The 18,870-nt window shown below is 42.8% G+C and overlaps 1 protein-coding gene across 8 annotated transcripts in view; it reads right to left on the reverse strand.

Moving 5' to 3' along the window:
* The window catches only part of suds3 (SDS3 homolog, SIN3A corepressor complex component), a 54,085-nt gene extending 35,264 nt beyond the window's left edge, over positions 1-18,821 (reverse strand). For 2 of the 8 annotated variants that reach the window (XM_069933118.1, XM_069933117.1), the window contains exons 1-2: positions 18,668-18,821; positions 5,269-5,341 (exon numbers count right to left, since the gene is read on the reverse strand). In XM_069933118.1, coding sequence (XP_069789219.1) covers positions 5,269-5,341; positions 18,668-18,779 — 185 coding nt within the window. In that variant the 5' untranslated portion in view covers positions 18,780-18,821. Of the gene's footprint in view, positions 1-4,364; positions 4,501-5,268; positions 5,342-6,675; positions 7,007-7,200; positions 7,303-12,251; positions 12,460-15,650; positions 15,761-15,807; positions 15,870-18,667 lie in introns of those variants that run through there. The other 6 variants (XM_069933123.1, XM_069933115.1, XM_069933122.1 and 3 more) reach the window with 6 other exon arrangements.
* Between the last annotated feature and the right edge of the window lie 49 nt (positions 18,822-18,870).

Consider the following 18,870-nt stretch of genomic DNA (forward strand, 5'->3'; position numbering starts at 1 on the left):
GTTACTGTGCTGTATCTCTAAATTAAAAATTAAATTAGAAAATTGGGAGTTCTCCTCTCTTAACTTTGTGCGAGTCCCCAGTGAGATGGCAGAATGCATGTTCATATCATAAAATGTAAATATTATGGCATTTTAACATTTGATGCCAACTGCTACTACAAAAGATAATGCTCAAGAGAATGAATGGGTCTTTTGAAATAAACACCCTAGGAAAAGACCAGTTTTGGCTGGTCTTGTCTTGGAAATGCTCACTTGGTTCCCATCATTAAAAATCTTCAGTTCTTGGTTTTTTTTGCAATGCTCTCAACCAAATCCAAACAATTGGAGTTTAACTACTGGTATATTTCAGCTATTTGAACACAAAAATCTTGATTATGCTTCAGAGAATTGAGGGATTGTTGCAATATCAAATAGTTAAACCTAAGTAGCTGCACTTTTGGTAGAACATCACTTTCTCACTGTGGTTTTGGAATATCAGCCAAAATGTCTGTGCTCAAATTACAGTAAGTTTTTTAAAAAAAAACATGATTTTCAGACTCAGAGGGAGACTTTCTGCTATCATTTGACTGTGATTTTAAACCAAATGAATACAAATTAAAAAACATAAAATCGGCTCTATTCAGGGGACTCCTGGTATTCATGTAACCATTAAAAAATTATCCAGTCACTACTGCAAAAGTATGTGGGAGCTTATGTCCAGAGGCATATATGTACGTGCTTACCTTGTACAGTAATAACAATGATACTTAGAAGCATTTCATCCTGTGAAATATTTTGGGAGCTATGAAGGCATGATAAAAACTTTGTAAACTAAAGTTTCTTAATTCTCTCTTTAAGAAAAACAAAAAAGATTTGCACCGGATAACCAGCAAATAAACCACAGCTTTATTTTAATTAGAAAACAATATTGGTTAGAACAGGATAACAAAAATCCAAGCGCAACTCAAAATAAAAACAAATCTTACATCATTATTACCTTTGAGAAGCCAAAATGCCTAATATATTCATTTTAAAATCTCGTAGTCAAAATTCACTTTCAAGTATTATCATTATTCTTTCCATTGCTTATTGACCTGTTGAGTATTTTAAACATGTTTTTTAATTTCAGATATCCAATCTCTCACCAGGTAACATATATTAGGGTATACTTTATCCGGACATCTAAAATCCAGGGGGGGGGGAGGTGGTGGGGGCGAGAGACGGCAGCACGACTCGGGCGGGCGAGAGACGGCAGCACGACTCGGGCGGGCGAGAGACGGCAGCACGACTCGGACGGGCGAGAGACAGCAGCATGACTCGGACGGGCGAGAGACGGCAGCGTGACTCGGGCGGGCGAGAGATGGCACCGTGACTTGGGCGGGCGAGAAACGGCAGCACGACTCGGGCGGGCGAGAGACGGCAGCATGACTGGCAAGGGGTGGATACAGCAGCACAATTCGGGTGGGCTTAAATCTGGGTCAGCTGGCTTTTGTTCTGAAATCCGGAAAAATCCAAAATTCAGAACACACTGTCCCCCAAGGGTTCCGGATAAAGGATTATGTACCTGCTCTAGAAATTTGTAAATCAATTCTGAAACAAATGAAAATTTCATTGTGTTGGATTACTTCATTTCCATCGGGCATATCGGTTCTGAAAAGAGTTGGGTTTTATATGTGTAAATCATTTGCTCTTTTTTTTTTTAAATTTTTTTTTATTTTTCACACTATGAACCATACTAACCAAAATACAAACATTTCCCTCTTGAATATACACAGTGTCATTTTCTCCCCTTTCACCCCCCCCCCCACCCACTCAACGTTCAACCTACATGATACATTAAACCCATTAAACAATGTCATCACACAATGAAAATAAACAAGAAATTTGTGTCTTCTACTTTTACGTTCTGGGTCAGTTCATTTCGTCTTCTTCTCCTTCTGTCATTTTAGGCGGTGGAGGACTTCTCTGTTGTGTTCCATGTACGATTCCCAAATTTGTTCAAATACTGTGATGTTATTTCTTAAATTATATGTTATTTTTTTCCAATGGAATACATTTATTCATTTCTATGTACCATTGCTGTATTCTCAGGCTATCTTCTAATTTCCAGGTTGACATAATACATTTTTTTGCTACAGCTAAGGCTATCATAATGAATCTTTTTTGTGCTCCATCCAAATCGAGTCCAAGTTCTTTACTTCTTATGTTACTTAGAAGAAAGATCTCTGGATTTTTTGGTATGTTGCTTTTTGTGATTTTATTTAATATCTGATTTAGATCTTCCCAAAACTTTTCCACTTTCTCACATGCCCAAATTGCATGTGCTGTTGTTCCTGTTTCCTTCTTACAATGAAAACATCTGTCTGATAACTGTTGGGTCCCATTTATTTAACCTTTGGGGCATGGTGTATAGCCTATGTAACCAATTATATTGTATCATGCGTAACCTCGTGTTTATTGTATTTCACATAGTTCCAGAGCATAGCTTTTCCCATGTTTCATTCTTTATCTTCATGTTTAGATCTTGTTCCCATTTTTGTTTTTTTCAATTGCTGAGAAATTGCATTGAAGAGCAAATGATTTTGTTCCCATTTTTGTTCAAGCTGTAAACCCAAACAAAAATGGGAACAAAATCATTTGCTCTTCAATGCAATTTCTCAGCAATTGAAAACTTATGCAGACTGGTTCATTGGGTTGCCTGAACACAAACCATTCATGTCTCTGCTTGGCATCCATTCTGATGTCCCCATGTCTTTTTTTTCCTTCCACAGAATTAGGCTTTAAGAATAGCTTTTGGTTTGGAACATAAAGCCTTTCAGATTCAACTCAAGGACAATGAAAACACGAAATGTATGAATTTAGTAATATCTTAAACTATGATAAATATTTTCTTTAATGCTTCCCTTGTGAGGTTTGTTGAAGGGGGGGTAGGGGGTGGGATAGTTGTAGTTCTAATTTTTATATTATGGATTATGTACAAGTTTTTGTTTAGAAAATATTAAATAAAGTTTTTAAAAAAAAGGACAATAAAAATACAAGAGACTCCAGATGTGGATAATTTAGGGAAAAAAAAACAAATTGCTGGAAGATCTCAGCAAATCCTGATGCAGGGTCTTGACCTGAAGAGTCAACCATTCTGTCTACCTTACCTGACCTGACCTGCTGAGGTCTCTAGAAGTTTTTTTTGCTCAGTACAAGTTCAGTTTTTCAATGATCCCTTTTGGCTTGAATTTCTGCACAGCAGTTGTTGTCCAATGATTCCGCAAATCATTTTTATATGAACCCAAGATCCATTTTTTTTTTGGTTCTTCACTTTCCCCCATCTCTGCCAACTTTTACCATTCACCACCTTGAGATGTTTAATTCCTTATCAGATTATCTTCTGATTTTAATTCTCTCCTGCTCTCTATCTGAATCTGCTGAAAATATTTAAACTTTTATTTTTAAAAGACTGATGAAGGGTAACTATCATTAACTTCATTTTTTGTACTCTCAGGTTCAGCTTCACCCAAGTATTTCCAGAATCTTGTGCTTTCATTTGTAGTGCATGACTTTATTTTGCTATCAATCCTTCAAGGTGAAAACATGCATTGAAAAATTAGAATCTTGAAAAAATACTAATATCCAATAAACTAAACAATATCCAAATATATAAAGCATAAAAAGGGAAATGACAGAACTTGGTATTAATGGAAAAAAAATCCATTGATTTATTTCATTTCAGAACTGGTTTTAACACAATTAAACACTGTGACTTCTTCAAAAGATAAAAACGTTAGAAATATTTATCAAACAATCACCAAATATGCTTGACATCAACATCGACTGATCAGTTGATTTCAACTTGCATTCCATAAAACAAATTCCAAATCAGTCAGATGAAGGCACAGTAAACAAAGGTAAAAACATAAATTATATTAATAATTTCAAACAATTTCATTAAACACGGTCAGAATCAAAGATCGAAGCAATTTTTATATAATTAATTTACTATGAGGCATTTTACAGAATGTTAACAATTTATATTAAACCAACAGTGATGCTCCAGAATGAGTTTCACAACTAAATATAGAGAATGGCAGTGTCAATCAATGACATCCGTGAAAGTCAGAATCAGAATTTATTGTCATGAAATTCGTGGTTTTGCAGCGTAATTACAGATGCAAATATTGCTATAAATTCCTTTAAAAAATAAATCAAATCGGTACAAAAAGAAGAAAAAGTGAACTAGTGTGTGTGGTTCATTGTCCATTCTGAAATCTGATGGTGGAGAGGAAGAAGCTGTTTATGTGCTACTGTACCTCCTAATTGATGGTAGCAAAGTGAAGAGGGCATGGCCTGGGTGGTGAGGATCCATGAGGATAAAAGCTGCTTTAAGACATTACCTCTTGTAGATGTCCTCGATGGAGTGAAGACCGATTCTCACAATGTCGTTGATCGACTTCAAAACTCTCAGTAGTCTTTTCCCGTCCTATGCGTTAGTACCTCCGTTACAACCAGTCAGAATTAAAACACAAAAATCTGTAGACACCGTGGTTGAAGTAAAAACACAATGCTGGAGAAACTCAGTAGGTCAAGCAATGTCCTTTATATAGCAACGGTAAAAATGCATAAATTTACATTTCAGGCTTGAGTTCTTCATCAAGGTACCTTGATATCATGCCAAGCCTCCGCAAACACCTGAGGAAATAGAGGCGCTGACGTGCTTTCTTCACAATGCGTTAGTGCTTTGAGTCCAGGAAAGATCCTCTGAGATCATGACTCCAAAGAACTTTGCTGAGCCTCTTCACCTCTGATTCCCCCCCAATGATCACTGGATCATACACATCTGGTTTTCCCTTCCTGAAGTCAACCTTCCTTGGTTTTGGTGATATTAAGTGCACCATCTGGCCAAGTTTTCATTCTCCCTCCTGTATGCTAACTCATCACCTCTTTTTATACAACCCACTCCCGTGATATCATCAGTGAATTTGTAGTTAGTTTTATTGTTGTAAAGCAAGTAGAGTAGGGGGCTATGAACTCAGCCCTGTGGTGCTCCAGTACTGATGGGAGATTGTGGAGATGTTCTTACCAGTCCTCACTGATTGTGGTCTATAGGTGAGGAAGTCAATTACACAATGGGGTGGGGTATAAAGTAATACCTGCTAGTTAATTTGAATTGTAGTTTCAAAGCTTCGACATTTTGAATTCTCAAATCAAATCAGCATACAAAATCTAAAATACAACTTTTTTTTCCCATTGCATCCATATTTCACAAGTCAAATGCATCATAATTACAACAATACTTACTGCTCTTTCACTTCCAGGTAGTCTTCGTCATCCTGCTTATTGGCAATATCTGTCTCACTTGCATCCTCTGTATCTATCAAACATAAAAAAGTGTACTTTTTAATCGTTCTGGAGAAAAGAAAAAGTATCAGATACAAATTTAATGCTAACTTATTGCAAGGTTATGTATATCAACAAAGTCAGTATTTTGAGACCATCACTGAATTGCAGCTATTCTTGGACATATATTCCCTTGGTGTTGTTGAGGGCTGATTCTCAGAATTTAGATCTAGCAATTAATTATTCCATTAAAGTAACATACACTTCCAACACATTGCACAGCCTGGAGAAAGACCTAGAAAATGCTGAACATTGGTACTCAGCCTGCTCCTGTTCACACCACTGACCCATGACTACCAGATCCAGCTCCTACAGCGCCAACTACAGCGCCAACTACAGCGCCAACTACAGCGCCAACTACAGCGCCAACTACAGCGCCAACTACAGCGCCAACTACAGGGCCAACTACAGGGCCAACTACAGGGCCAACTACAGGGCCAACTACAGGGCCAACTACAGGGCCAACTACAGGGCCAACTACAGGGCCAACTACAGGGCCAACTACAGGGCCAACTACAGGGCCAACTACAGGGCCAACTACAGGGCCAACTACAGGGCCAACTACAGGGCCAACTACAGGGCCAACTACAGGGCCAACTACAGGGCCAACTACAGGGCCAACTACAGGGCCAACTACAGGGCCAACTACAGGGCCAACTACAGGGCCAACTACAGGGCCAACTACAGGGCCAACTACAGGGCCAACTACAGGGCCAACTACAGGGCCAACTACAGGGCCAACTACAGGGCCAACTACAGGGCCAACTACAGGGCCAACTACAGGGCCAACTACAGGGCCAACTACAGGGCCAACTACAGGGCCAACTACAGGGCCAACTACAGGGCCAACTACAGGGCCAACTACAGGGCCAACTACAGCGCCAACTACAGCGCCAACTACAGCGCCAACTACAGCGCCAACTACAGCGCCAACTACAGCGCCAACTACAGCGCCAACTACAGCGCCTCATCAGCAACAACAATGAGTTGCATTAGAGAAGAGGTGGAAAGTCTCATGATATGATGCAAGAGTAACAATGTCGACAGATGAAGGAGATGATTGTGCACTTCTAGAGGACCTGAAATAACTACCCACCACTACAGATGAACAACTCTGTGGGAGAAAAAAAATCCAACATAAATAATTAAAAGCAATAAATTAAAACAAAATAATTTAAAAAGCAATTCCCTGCTTTCCATTGGCCTCTTAATACTATCTGAAAAAATCCAGGTGCTGTGTGTAAAAATATTTCTCCAACAGGGCAGCACACGTAGTGATTAGCCCAATGGTAATACAGAGCCAGCAACCTGAGTTTGTATCCAGTACTGTAAGGACTTTGTGCATTCTCTCCAGATGTTCCTGCTTCCTCCAGTCCTCCAAAAATATATGGGCTTTGTAGGTTCATTGGTATATTTGGGCTGCACAGGCTTGAAAACATGAGCAGATCCAAGCTGTCACTGGACTCAAGCAACAGAGAGAATTAATAGACACATACTTGCAAACCTACATACAGATTGAACACCTCTTGCTTTCAAAAGTGCATGCACAGAAGTTCAGGAATGCTGCAGTTTCAATAGCTGATCTATTTATGAGATCTGACCTGGTGTTTTTCAACTTGGATGCAAAAGCGCAAGTCCACAATAAGGCAGTATAAATGTAGGAATTCAGTAACATACTTGGTGCCTGCAACATTAACCACCGCCAGTGGGCTGATATCGCCTCCAACCGTGCATCTTGGTGCCTCACAGTTCGGCGGGCAGCAACCTCCTTTGAAGAAGACCGCAGAGCCCACCTCACTGTCAAAAGACAAAGGAGGAAAAAACCCAACCCACCAATTTTCCCCTGCAACCGCTGCAACCATGCCTGCCTGTCCCGCATCGGACTTGTCAGTCATCAACGAGCCTGCAGCAGACGTGGACATACCCCTCCATAAATCTTTGTCCGCGAAGCCAAGCCAAAGAAGAAAGAAAGAAAACTATGGATTATTAAATTAGAACCAAAAACATAATAATGAGCCAAAATCAACAAAACATTGCAGCTAGGAAATTTAAATTCAAGAAATAAATTTGGGATAGTTATTAGAGATAATGGCAAGCATGAAATTATTGCATTGTCATCTGCTTCATTAACATCCTTAAATAAATCAGACTTTCCCCTTCTGACCTATGCACGAGACTCCAATTCCACCAACGCGGTTGACTCAAACAGCTCTCTGAAATGCCTCAGGAAGCCACTTGGTTAAAATAGACAATAAAAGTTCCTTTGCTTTTAATAATTTTTATATTATTTAGAGATGTAGCACATTAACAGGCCCTTTTGGCCAATGATCCCACAACGCGACCAATTTGAATTGGTTAATTGCGACCAATTAACTTACTAACCCTGTATTAGAATGTGGGAGGAAACTGGAGTACCTGGAGGAGACACAGGGAGAATGTATCAACTCCTTACAGCACACATGTCAAACTCTGGCCCGCGGGCCAAATTTGGCCCGCGATATAATTGTATTTGGCCCGCAAGATCATTTCAAAAATGTATTAAAGGTGTGTCGCCCTGCAGTGAGAGCCGATGCTGTTTTTTGGTCATGTCACCCCCACCATCCTCCCCCTTCATTGCACATCCTTCCCCATTGTAACACGAGAAATTGTAACACAAGAAGTCTGTTGATGTCATCAGCCGGCAAGCTGGTTGGAAGGCTCCCCGCACAACCAGTCACTTCTCCCACCTGTCGAGCGGTGCGGCGGATGGGCGAGCGCCTGTGATTGCCTGTCGGTGCGACGGGCATGGCAGGCGGCGCACAGCCCCCGGGCAGCGCGAGCCCCGCGCGACTGGCACCAGACGGCCCTTCCGCAGCGTGAGCGCACTTCTCCCAGTTGCCACAGCCTTCAGCGCTTGCACCCGCGCGGACCCCAGGGACGGCTGGTTCGGCCCTGCACGTGAAGAGAGAGATGGTGGCTGTCCACAAAGGCTGATCGGCAGCGCGCTGGGCCTGAGTGGGTGGGTAAGCAGGGGTGGGCAGAGGGTGTAGGTGAGGAGTAATGGGCAGGGGAAGTTATGGTGGTGCGAGGGGCAGTTAGAGGGAGGGATGAGTAGAAGGAGGGGTGGATAGGGAAGAGGTAAAAGGGGAGGGGCAGGGCAAGTAGGGGAGGGGTGATTAGAGGGTGAGAGACGGGTAGAGGGAGGAACAGGTTGAGGGGAGAGGCAGTAGAGGGGCGTGTATAGGATGGGGTGGGTAGAGGCAGAGCGAGTGGAGTGAGGGGTGAGTAGAGGTTGGGTAAAGGACTGGTCAGGTAGAGGGATGGTGGGTCGAGGGTGAATAGAGGCCTAGAGCCTGAGGAGTGAGCAGGAAATGCTGAGTCCTGATGCAGACCAAAATGGACATAGCCTGTGAATGCTGATTACATCTCCACAGGGACCAAATAGGTTTTCCTCAGGTCAAGCAAAGGGTGAACTTGAGCTACCTCTCCTGACCTGTAACATTATCCTCCTAACGTTATATCCTAAAGTTTAACATTACATATGTTGAAAGAAGAGAAAACATGCAGATGTTGTTGAAAATTTTCAATAAATATTTAGTTCGGCCCTCAACTTAGTCCAAGTTTTTAATTTTGGCCCTCCGTGAATTTGAGTTTGATACCCCTGCGCACACATGTCAAACTCTGGCCCGCGGGCCAAATTTGGCCCGCGATATAATTATATTTGGCCCGCAAGATCATTTCAAAAATGTATGAGGTGGCCCGCTGGCCGCCGCGCCAGTATAGCGCATGCACAGTAATACAACGAATCCCAAAATGCATTGGTGTCAGCCCGCTAATCGCCCCCACCTCCTTTGTTTACGTTGCAGGGTCTCACCGTGGACTCTGGTTTTGGGGCCTGGCCAGTGTCAGGGGAAGCCAAGGCCGCTTCCCAGCGCCCGGAACCGGAGGCCTCAGGCCTGACCTCGCCAGAACCGTTGCCCACTCCCCCTCCCTGCCGCAGGCTGACCCGCGACTCACGGTGACAGGGCCGCTGATCCGCCGAGATGCCGCCCTGCAGCGAGAGCCGATGACCCCGCACTGTCGTTGTCCAACCCGATTGCCCGCAAACCCCGTCCTCCTGCACACAGGCCTGAGTAAGGATTATGAACTTTAATCTCAGGATAAAACAATCTTCCAATAGTTTCATGTCACAGTGATAAATATATTCCTGGTTAAAAATGGTCCTGCACCTGGATACAAGCTCATTAGGCATAAAACTTGAAAAGTGTGTAAATCAAAGGATATGTGTACCAGTGGAAAAAGGGCATGGCAAATAACCCTGCTAGAGTTCATGCCCACAATCAGTCACCCATTTGATTGTTTCAGAAATCATGTTATTCTCCCACATTCTCAATAGCCCTCAGATTTTACTATTCGACAGCACACTAGCAACATTTGACAAATCCCCTATAGAGAAATATTATTTATTGAATATTTTATTTCTCATTTGTTAATGCTTCTGGAAAGAGTTTATCCAAAACTATTATTAAACATTTATTTTAATAAGAAAAAGTTTAACATTACATATGTTGAAAGAAGAGAAAACATGCAAATGTTGTTGAAAATTTTCAATAAATATTTAGTTCGGCCCTCGACTTAGTCCAAGTTTTTAATTTTGGCCCTCCGTGAATTTGAGTTTGACACCCCTGCACTAAACTTTCAACATATATGATACATTAAACAATGTAATCACACAATGAAAATAAACAAGAAAATTGTATCTTCTATTTTTACATACTGGGTCAGTTCATTTCGTCTTCTTTTCCTTCTGTCATTTTAGGTGGTGGAGGTCCACGGTAGGACTTCTCTGTTGTGTTCCATGTATGGTTCCAAAATTTGTTCGAATACTGTGATGTTATTTCTTAAATTACATGTTATTTTTTTCCAATGAAATACATTTATTCATTTCTATGTACCATTGCTGTATTCTCAGGCTATCTTCTGATTTCCAGGTTGACATTATACATTTTTTTGCTACAGCTAAAGCTATCATAATAAATCTTCTTTGTGCTTCATCCAAATCGAGTCCAAGTTCTTTACTTCTTATATTACTTAGAAGAAAGATCTCTGGATTTTTTGGTATGTTGCTTTTTGTGATTTTATTTAATACCTGGTTTAGATCTTCCCAAAACTTTTCCACTTTCTCACATGCCCAAATTGCATATACTGTTGTTCCCGTTTCCTTCTTACAGCGAAAACATCTATCTGATACTGTTGGGTCCCATTTATTTAACTTTTGGGGCGTGGTATATAGCCTGTGTAATCAATTATATTGTATCATGCGTAACCTCGTATGTATTGTATTTCTCATAGTTCTGGAGCAGAACTTTTCCCATGTTTCATTCTTTATCTTTATGTTTAGATCTTGTTCCCACTTTTGTTTGGGTTTACAGCTTATTTCATCGTTCTCTTTCTCTTGCAGTTTGATGTACGTTTGTTATAAATCTTTTAATTATCATTGTGTCTGTAATTACGTATTCAAAACTGCTTCCTTCTACCGAAATTATTATTGACCAAAATCAACGAATCCCTTTCACAATAGATAACCTTTCCTTTAGGGAATGAGAGAGAAAAAGGATCAAAAGAATAGAAAATTGTTTTTTTGGGAAATAATTTATTATCTTTTGAACAAATGAAGTACAAATATGGAATAACTCATGGTACAATGTTTGCTTACCACCAACTGAAAACCTACTTAAAGGACAAATTGGGAAGCAGCTTTGAATATGTGATTACAGACACAATGATAACTAAAAGATTTATAACAAACATGTACATCAAACTGCAAGAGAAAGAAAATGATGAAATAAGCTGTAAACCCAAACAAAAGTGGGAACAAGATCTAATCATAAAGATAAAAAATGAAAAATGGGAAAAGTTATGCTCCGGAACTATGAGAAATACAATAAACACGAGGTTTACAAGGTAAACATGATACAATATAATTGGTTACACAGGCTATATATCATGCCCTAAAAGTTAAATAAATGGGACCCAACAGTATCAGATAGATGATTTCACTGAAAGAAGGAAACGGGAACAACAGTACATGCAATTTGGGCATGTGAGAAAGTGAGAAAGTTTTGGGAAGATCTAAACCAGGTATTAAATAAAATCACAAAAAATAACATACCAAAAAATCCAGAGATCTTTCTTCTAAGTAATATAAGAAGTAAAGAATTAGGCCTCAAACTGGATGAAGCACAAGAGAGATTTATTATGATTGCCTTAGCTGTTGCAAAAAAAATGTATAATGTCAACCTGGAAATCAGAAGAGAGACTGAAAGTACAGCTCTATCAGTTTTTAAGTCACAAACAGATTCAATTTGTCCATAGTTCACAACTGTGAATCCAACCAGTTGTCAAAGAACTTTATTCCTTTGTGCTCTCCAATTACAAAGCCTTCAGGTTAGGGGGTGGGGGTGGGAGAAATGCTGGAATGGGGTAATAATCACTCCGAGAGATCAGAAACACACTTCAGCAGGCAGGTGTGGATGCATCAATGACAACTGTCCACAGATGACTTCATGAACAGAAATACAGAGGCTACACTACAAGATGCAAACCACTATTTGGCCACAGAAACAAGACAACCAGATTACAGTTTGCCTGTAGGTTTCTGGAAAAAGGTCTTGTGGACAGATGAGACTAAAATTAACCTTTATCAGAGAGATGGCAAAAGCAAATTGTGGATGTATAAAGGAACCGCCCAAGATCCAAAGCATACCACCTCATCTGTAAAACATGGTCGTGGGGTTGTTATGCTGGACATATAAGACTGCCACAGGGACTGGAACACTTATCTTCACTGATGACCTAACATCAGATGGCATTCGCAAAATGAATTCTAAGGTAAATAGCAATACCTGATCTGCTCAAGTTCGAGCAAATGTCTCCAAACTCATTGGACAGTGTTTCATCCGACAGCAAGACAATGATCCCAAACATATTGCTGAAGCAACAAAGGAGTTTTTCAAAGCTAAAAACTGGAAAATTCTTGAATGGAGTCAGTCTCCCGATCCAAATCCAATTGAGCACATCTTCCATTTGCTGAAGAGACAAGGGAACGACTCCCTAAAACAAACAGGAGCTGAAGATAGTCAAGGTCTGCTAGAGCATCATCAGAGAAGATGCTCAACACCTGGTGATGACTTCAAGCAGTCATTGCATGCAAGGGATATGCAACAAAGTACATGTCTACTTTAATATACATACTATTGCTATATCCCAAACATTAGGGTATTTTGAAATGAGGGCACTATGCATAAAAAGTCCTGTAATTTCTATATGGTCAAACTAAAATGTATACAAATAGCCAATGTGCACTTTAATTACGTGATTTGTTTGATTATAAATTTAAAACTGTGAAGAACAGGGGCAAATAAAGGAAAAAAATATCTTTGTCCCAAACCTTATTGAGGGGACTGTACTCATTAACTTGGCCTCCATAGCCGTCTGTGGCAACTAATTCCGCATATATACCACCCTCTGGCCGAAAAGTATTTGCCTCATCGCTGTTCTATAGGGATGTCCCTTCATTCTGGGGCTGTGCCCTCTCGCCCGAGACTCTCCCACTAATGGAAACATTTCCTCCCCATCCAGCCCTTTCTATATTTTTTTTTCTTTGGCTTGGCTTCGCGGACGAAGATTTATGGAGGGGGTAAAAGTCCACGTCAGCTGCAGGCTCGTTTGTGGCTGACAAGTCCGATGCGGGACAGGCAGACACGGTTGCAGCGGTTGCAGGGGAAAATTGGTTGGTTGGGGTTGGGTGTTGGGTTTTTCCTCCTTTGCCTTTTGTCAGTGAGGTGGGCTCTGCGGTCTTCTTCAAAGGAGGTTGCTGCCCGCCAAACTGTGAGGCGCCAAGATGCACGGCTTGAGGCGTTATCAGCCCACTGGCGGTGGTCAATGTGGCAGGCACCAAGAGATTTCTTTAGGCAGTCCTTGTACCTTTTCTTTGGTGCACCTCTGTCACGGTGGCCAGTGGAGAGCTCGCCATATAACACGATCTTGGGAAGGCGATGGTCCTCCATTCTGGAGACGTGACCCATCCAGCGCAGCTGGATCTTCAGCAGCGTGGACTCGATGCTGTCGACCTCTGCCATCTCGAGTACTTCGACGTTAGGGATGAAAGCGCTCCAATGGATGTTGAGGATGGAGCGGAAACAACGCTAGTGGAAGCGTTCTAGGAGCCGTAGGTGGTGCCGGTAGAGGACCCATGATTCGGAGCCGAACAGGAGTGTGGGTATGACAACGGCTCTGTATACGCTTATCTTTGTGAGGTTTTTCAGTTGGTTGTTTTTCCAGACTCTTTTGTGTAGTCTTCCAAAGGCGCTATTTGCCTTGGCGAGTCTGTTGTCTATCTCATTGTCGATCCTTGCATCTGATGAAATGGTGCAGCCGAGATAGGTAAACTGGTTGACCGTTTTGAGTTTTGTGTGCCCGATGGAGATGTGGGGGGGCTGGTAGTCATGGTGGGAAGCTGGCTGATGGAGGACCTCAGTTTTCTTCAGGCTGACTTCCAGGCCAAACATTTTGGCAGTTTCCGCAAAGCAGGACGTCAAGCGCTGAAGAGCTGGCTCTGAATGGGCAACTAAAGCGGCATCATCTGCAAAGAGTAGTTCACGGACAAGTTGCTCTTGTGTCTTGGTATGCTTAAATAAAGTCTCTTTTCCCAATTCATCTAAACTCCAGTGAGTACAGGCCCAAAGCCATCTAATGCTCCTCCGACGTTAACCCTCTCACCTCCTGGGCCATTCTCATAAAAATTTCTCTGGACCCTCTCCAACACCAGCCCATCCTTTCTCAGATGTGAGGATCACATGAAAAGACTTGGAGATAAGTATCTGTCAACCTACAAAGCACACATCAGTAATGTGTTAAACACACCAGTGACCTGCATGAATGCAGCTGGAGCAATATCCAGAAGAAAAATAATCTTGACTGACTGTATTCTGCATCATTCTTGTCCTTCTTAGTTAGGCACCTCCTTGGAATCATGAATGATCAAATTCCACCAAGGAGTGGAAGATGCCAGTTTAGGATTTCTTTCAGTGGGGAAAAAAAACATTTGAATACCGACTGCTAACAACCATGACAGAGCAGTATCTCGGTGCAGTAAGAAAGTCAAGGCAGGCACAAGCCAAAGCTTCTGTACAGTTACAGCATATTCTTTTCCTCAGTTTCTCTTCATCACCACTCTCATTACTGCATTCAATCACTCCCCTCCCGCACCCCATGTCAGCAACCTTATCCCAGACCTTTTTCTGCTAACTGTCGCCAAGCACAATCCTTCGGAGTTCCCTTATAATTCACTCACCTCTTCTTGATTTGACAATTCTTTTTCCTCTTCCCCTCGATGTCCATGTACGTTTTTTTCACTCTATCATTGCTACTCCCCAATCTCAGTTGCCTCCGAGAAGGAAACCATCACTGATCACTGATTTACCCACAACTCCCAACCTCTTTCATCCCAGTCCATACCTATGCTTGGTCCGATTATTTGTTAAATCTGCAGTCCACAGCCTAACCCAAAACCCCCACAACAGATCGGAACTTCATAAAGTCTGAGACACAATGTCTACTCAATGAAGGTATCATCGAACCTAGCACTAGCCTGTGGAGAGCACAATTGATTGTGGTAAAAGGGGAAAACAAGTCCAGTCTAGTAAGTGATTATAGCCAAACTATTAATCAGTTCACACTCCTGGATGCTTACCCCCACCCTTAAATTGCGGACATGGTGAATGGTATTGCGCAGTATTGGGTCCATTTGACCACTGGCCTGAAAGCTATTTATCACCAGCTGCCAATCCATTCTGAGGACCGTCCATATACGGCATTTGAGGCTAATAGTCATCTCTAACAATTACGGAGGGTCTCTTTCGGTATTACTAATGGGGTTTCTATCTTCCAGAGGCAGATGAACAGAATGGTCAATGAGTATGGGTTGACAACTACCTTTCCCTACTTCAAAAACGTCACCATCTGTGGCCATACCCTGGAGGATCATGACACCAACCTTCAACGTTTTCTCCATGGAGCGAAAGCCCTGAACCTCAATTATAACTCTTGCAAGTGTGTATTCAGGACTAAACGTCTGGCTACCCTTGGCTACATGGTGGAGAATGGCATCATTGGCCCCAACCCCAATACGATGTGTCCCCGATAGAGCTCCCCATTCTCAGGACCACAAAGGCTTTAAGGAGATGCCTGAGGTTTTTCTCATATTATGCCCAGTGGATCCCACACAGTGGAAGAGAATGTACCTTTACAGGTAGAAAGCAACGCTTCGGATGTGGCCCTGGTCGCTACCCTCAACGAGACAGGTTGCATTTTTTCCCTCAGACATTGTAAGGCCACAAGCTCCGAAACACCTCTGTGGAAAAGGAGGCTCAAGTCATTGAACAAGCCATGAGGCATTACCTGGCTGATAGGAAATTTACGCTCCTCACTGACTAGTGCTCAGTTGCATTCATGTTCAATGTCTAGAGGGGAAAGAAAATCAAAAATGACAAAATTGCAAGGTGGAGGATCGAGCTCCCCACCTACAATTATGACATCACCTATTACCAGGAGCCCTTAATGACCCTCCAAGTGCCTTATCCAGAGGAAGCTGTGTCTCTGCACACACCGGTCAACTGGGGTCTCTACATAATGAGCTCTGCCATTCAGGGATTACCTGCATAGCTCATTTTGTCAAGGGGTGCAGTCTTCCCAAATCCATGGAAGATGTCAGGTCTTGCCATGTCTGCACGGAGTGCAAGCCGCACTTCTACCACCCTGCAAAAGCACACCTGATCAAGTCATCCAGGCCCTTCGAACGGCTCAGTGTCGATTTTAACGGACCTCTCCCCTACAGGAAAGGGAACACTTTCTCCCATGTCCAGACATGTCCACTTCGTCAGTCATAAAGGCCCAAGATTCCATTTTCGCTCTGTTCGGGTATCACGGCTATATACATAGTGGCCGAGGCTCATCTTTTACGAGCAAAGACCTACATCAGTACCTGCTGGCAAGGGGCATCGCATCCAGCAGAACTACTAGCTACAACCCCTGGGGGAATGGGCAGCTTGAGAAGGAAAATGCCACGGTCTGGAAGGCTGTCAAACTGGCCCTCAAGTCAAGAGGCCTTTCAGATTCCCACTGGCAGGAAGATCTTCCTAAGGCGCTCCATTCCATTCAGTCGGGTACTACGTACAGTGACCAACATTACTCCTCACGAGCTCTTATTCAATTTCGAGAGAAAATCCCACATACACCCATATGGAGTTCCCGGATGACAGGGAGGACAGTCTCCATCAGGGACTTGGCACCTGCCAGAACGGAGGGCTGTTGCCTCAAGTGCCCTATGAGCCACAAAGCTCATTCTCACCACTCCCAGTCAGAGCCTCAGGGAATCCAGTTCAGGAAGAAAATGCTTCCTCCACTATAGTTCCGGAGACCCCGCCTGCCACTTTCTCCCTCACAAAGGGACCAGGAGACCCAAGGAGCCCAAGGTCATCCCATGCTTAGGCACTCCACCAGGATCTCCAGACCGCTTAAATTTGTAAATAACTATATTCTTCAAATTTTTTTTCTGAATCAGTGTTCTCTGTCTTCACCCACAGACCTTAAATTCTGCAGGAAAAGATGAATGCAGTGAACTGAGATTCACTGGTGATGTGTTCTGCTGATGGCTGGCTCCGCCTCATCTACCCATATATAACCCTGGTTTCCCGCCTGAACCTTTAGCACTTCTGAAGACCACTACCCTCAGTTATAAGCTAATAAAAGCGGGTGTTCTCCCTCCAGTCGTGAGAGCTTTTATTCGCGCAATAGGGCAAGGGGGAAGGAGGAGAGGTGAAGTTAAAGGAAGGTGAAGGAGAAGAGCACAGGCTAACAGGTAAGTTAGACTAGCTTTCACCAATATGATCTTCCAACAGCACTGATCATCTCTTTGTTTGTCCCTAGGAAGAGCCAGAGGATCCAAAAGCCCTCTGATGCTCACCTCCTGCTGCTTTCCTGCATCAAAATGAATCAAGTGGTTGGCAACTTGAGGTTGGAGGACTCACGCAGACTGTGGGCAACTTGAGGGTGAAGGACCCTCACAAGCTCTGGCCTGCAGGAGACTGGCTCATGGGAACCAGCTCTCAGAACTGAGGGCAAGAAAGGCTCCCGAAAACCCTTGGATGATGAAAGTTTCCTGATTCTATTGGATAGTTGGACCTGGAGCTTGGTTTGCTGATTGCTTGAACTAATGTCTGTGCGATTTCAGAGGCTGCGGGAGCACTGGAGGCAAATCCAGACAAGCAATGTCTCCGAAGGGACTCTTTTGCTTCTCTTTCCCCTATTGATAGGAGTGCTGTGTGATGCTCATGGAGACTCTTTATTCACCTTACAGCAGATAAAAGTTGAAATATATCATGTACATTACTTTATTAATGTATTATTACATGACAATAAAAGGAAGCTTTGAACACTTGCAATCATTTTAACTTCAGATGATGGAACATCAAACATTATGAGTAACCATGGGTATGTACCATAATCCTTAGTGAGGTCAACAAAAGATTGCAAAATATTTTTTCACCCACAACAGAATCTTTCGCTCAATATCAGTTCATTAGTACCTTCAGGTCAATTATCCAAACTCCAATGAATATTCATCTATGAAACAGATACATTCAGAAGTGACAACCAAAAGTTGAAAAATTGCATGCTTATATGAACATGAAAATATGCCAGAATGTCCTGGCTAGCAATATTAAAACAAACTGACCTTTCACAAGCATTTTGGTTGCCCTATGTAATAAATCACTTTGGAATTGTAAATGGATGGAAATTAAATGGGGGGGGGGGGGGGGGGAGAAGAGGAACTGTCCGCAACCATCACTGCCTTCTAACAACCAGACTCACATGCTCTATTTCGACAAATTCCCCAGTATAAGTGTGTGACCCTGCAATACTATAAAATTTAGATATAATGCAGTAATTTCTCAATGTTTGCCAATTTATCCAAAGCAAACCAACACCCAAAGCAGTGCCTAAAGCCCTCAAAAATAGGGGGAAAAATTAGAGAAAAATATTCTTATGGTATGTGAGACAGTCGTGTCTTCCTGGTGGAAGTTTACAAAAGTTCGTCCAGGCTTATACCACTGCTGCCCGTTTTACCAGTCACTCTTCTCAGCATTGGTCAGGGGAGGTCAGCCTGTGCCCCGGGCCAGTCCCAAGCCTGGATGCCAGGCCCACCATCAGGCAGCAGCGTCGGTCCATCTTCCCCTTCAAACCCCCCCGCTCCAATCACCTTCATCCGAGTCCCGACCGCGGATACTGCGCTCGTCCTCATCGTCAACGCTATCCAGCTCCTCCTCGTCGTTGTAATAATCCACAATGGGAGAGAGGAGAGCGGCGGACATCTTCCCCGCCGAGCCGCCCGCCTCCCCTCTCCTCCCTCTGTACACCCCCCCGCCCCGCCTCCCCACCAGCAACCGCGCCGACCAGCGCTCG

Source organism: Narcine bancroftii, chromosome 4, assembly GCF_036971445.1.
Source record: "Narcine bancroftii isolate sNarBan1 chromosome 4, sNarBan1.hap1, whole genome shotgun sequence".
Classification (NCBI taxonomy): domain Eukaryota; kingdom Metazoa; phylum Chordata; class Chondrichthyes; order Torpediniformes; family Narcinidae; genus Narcine; species Narcine bancroftii.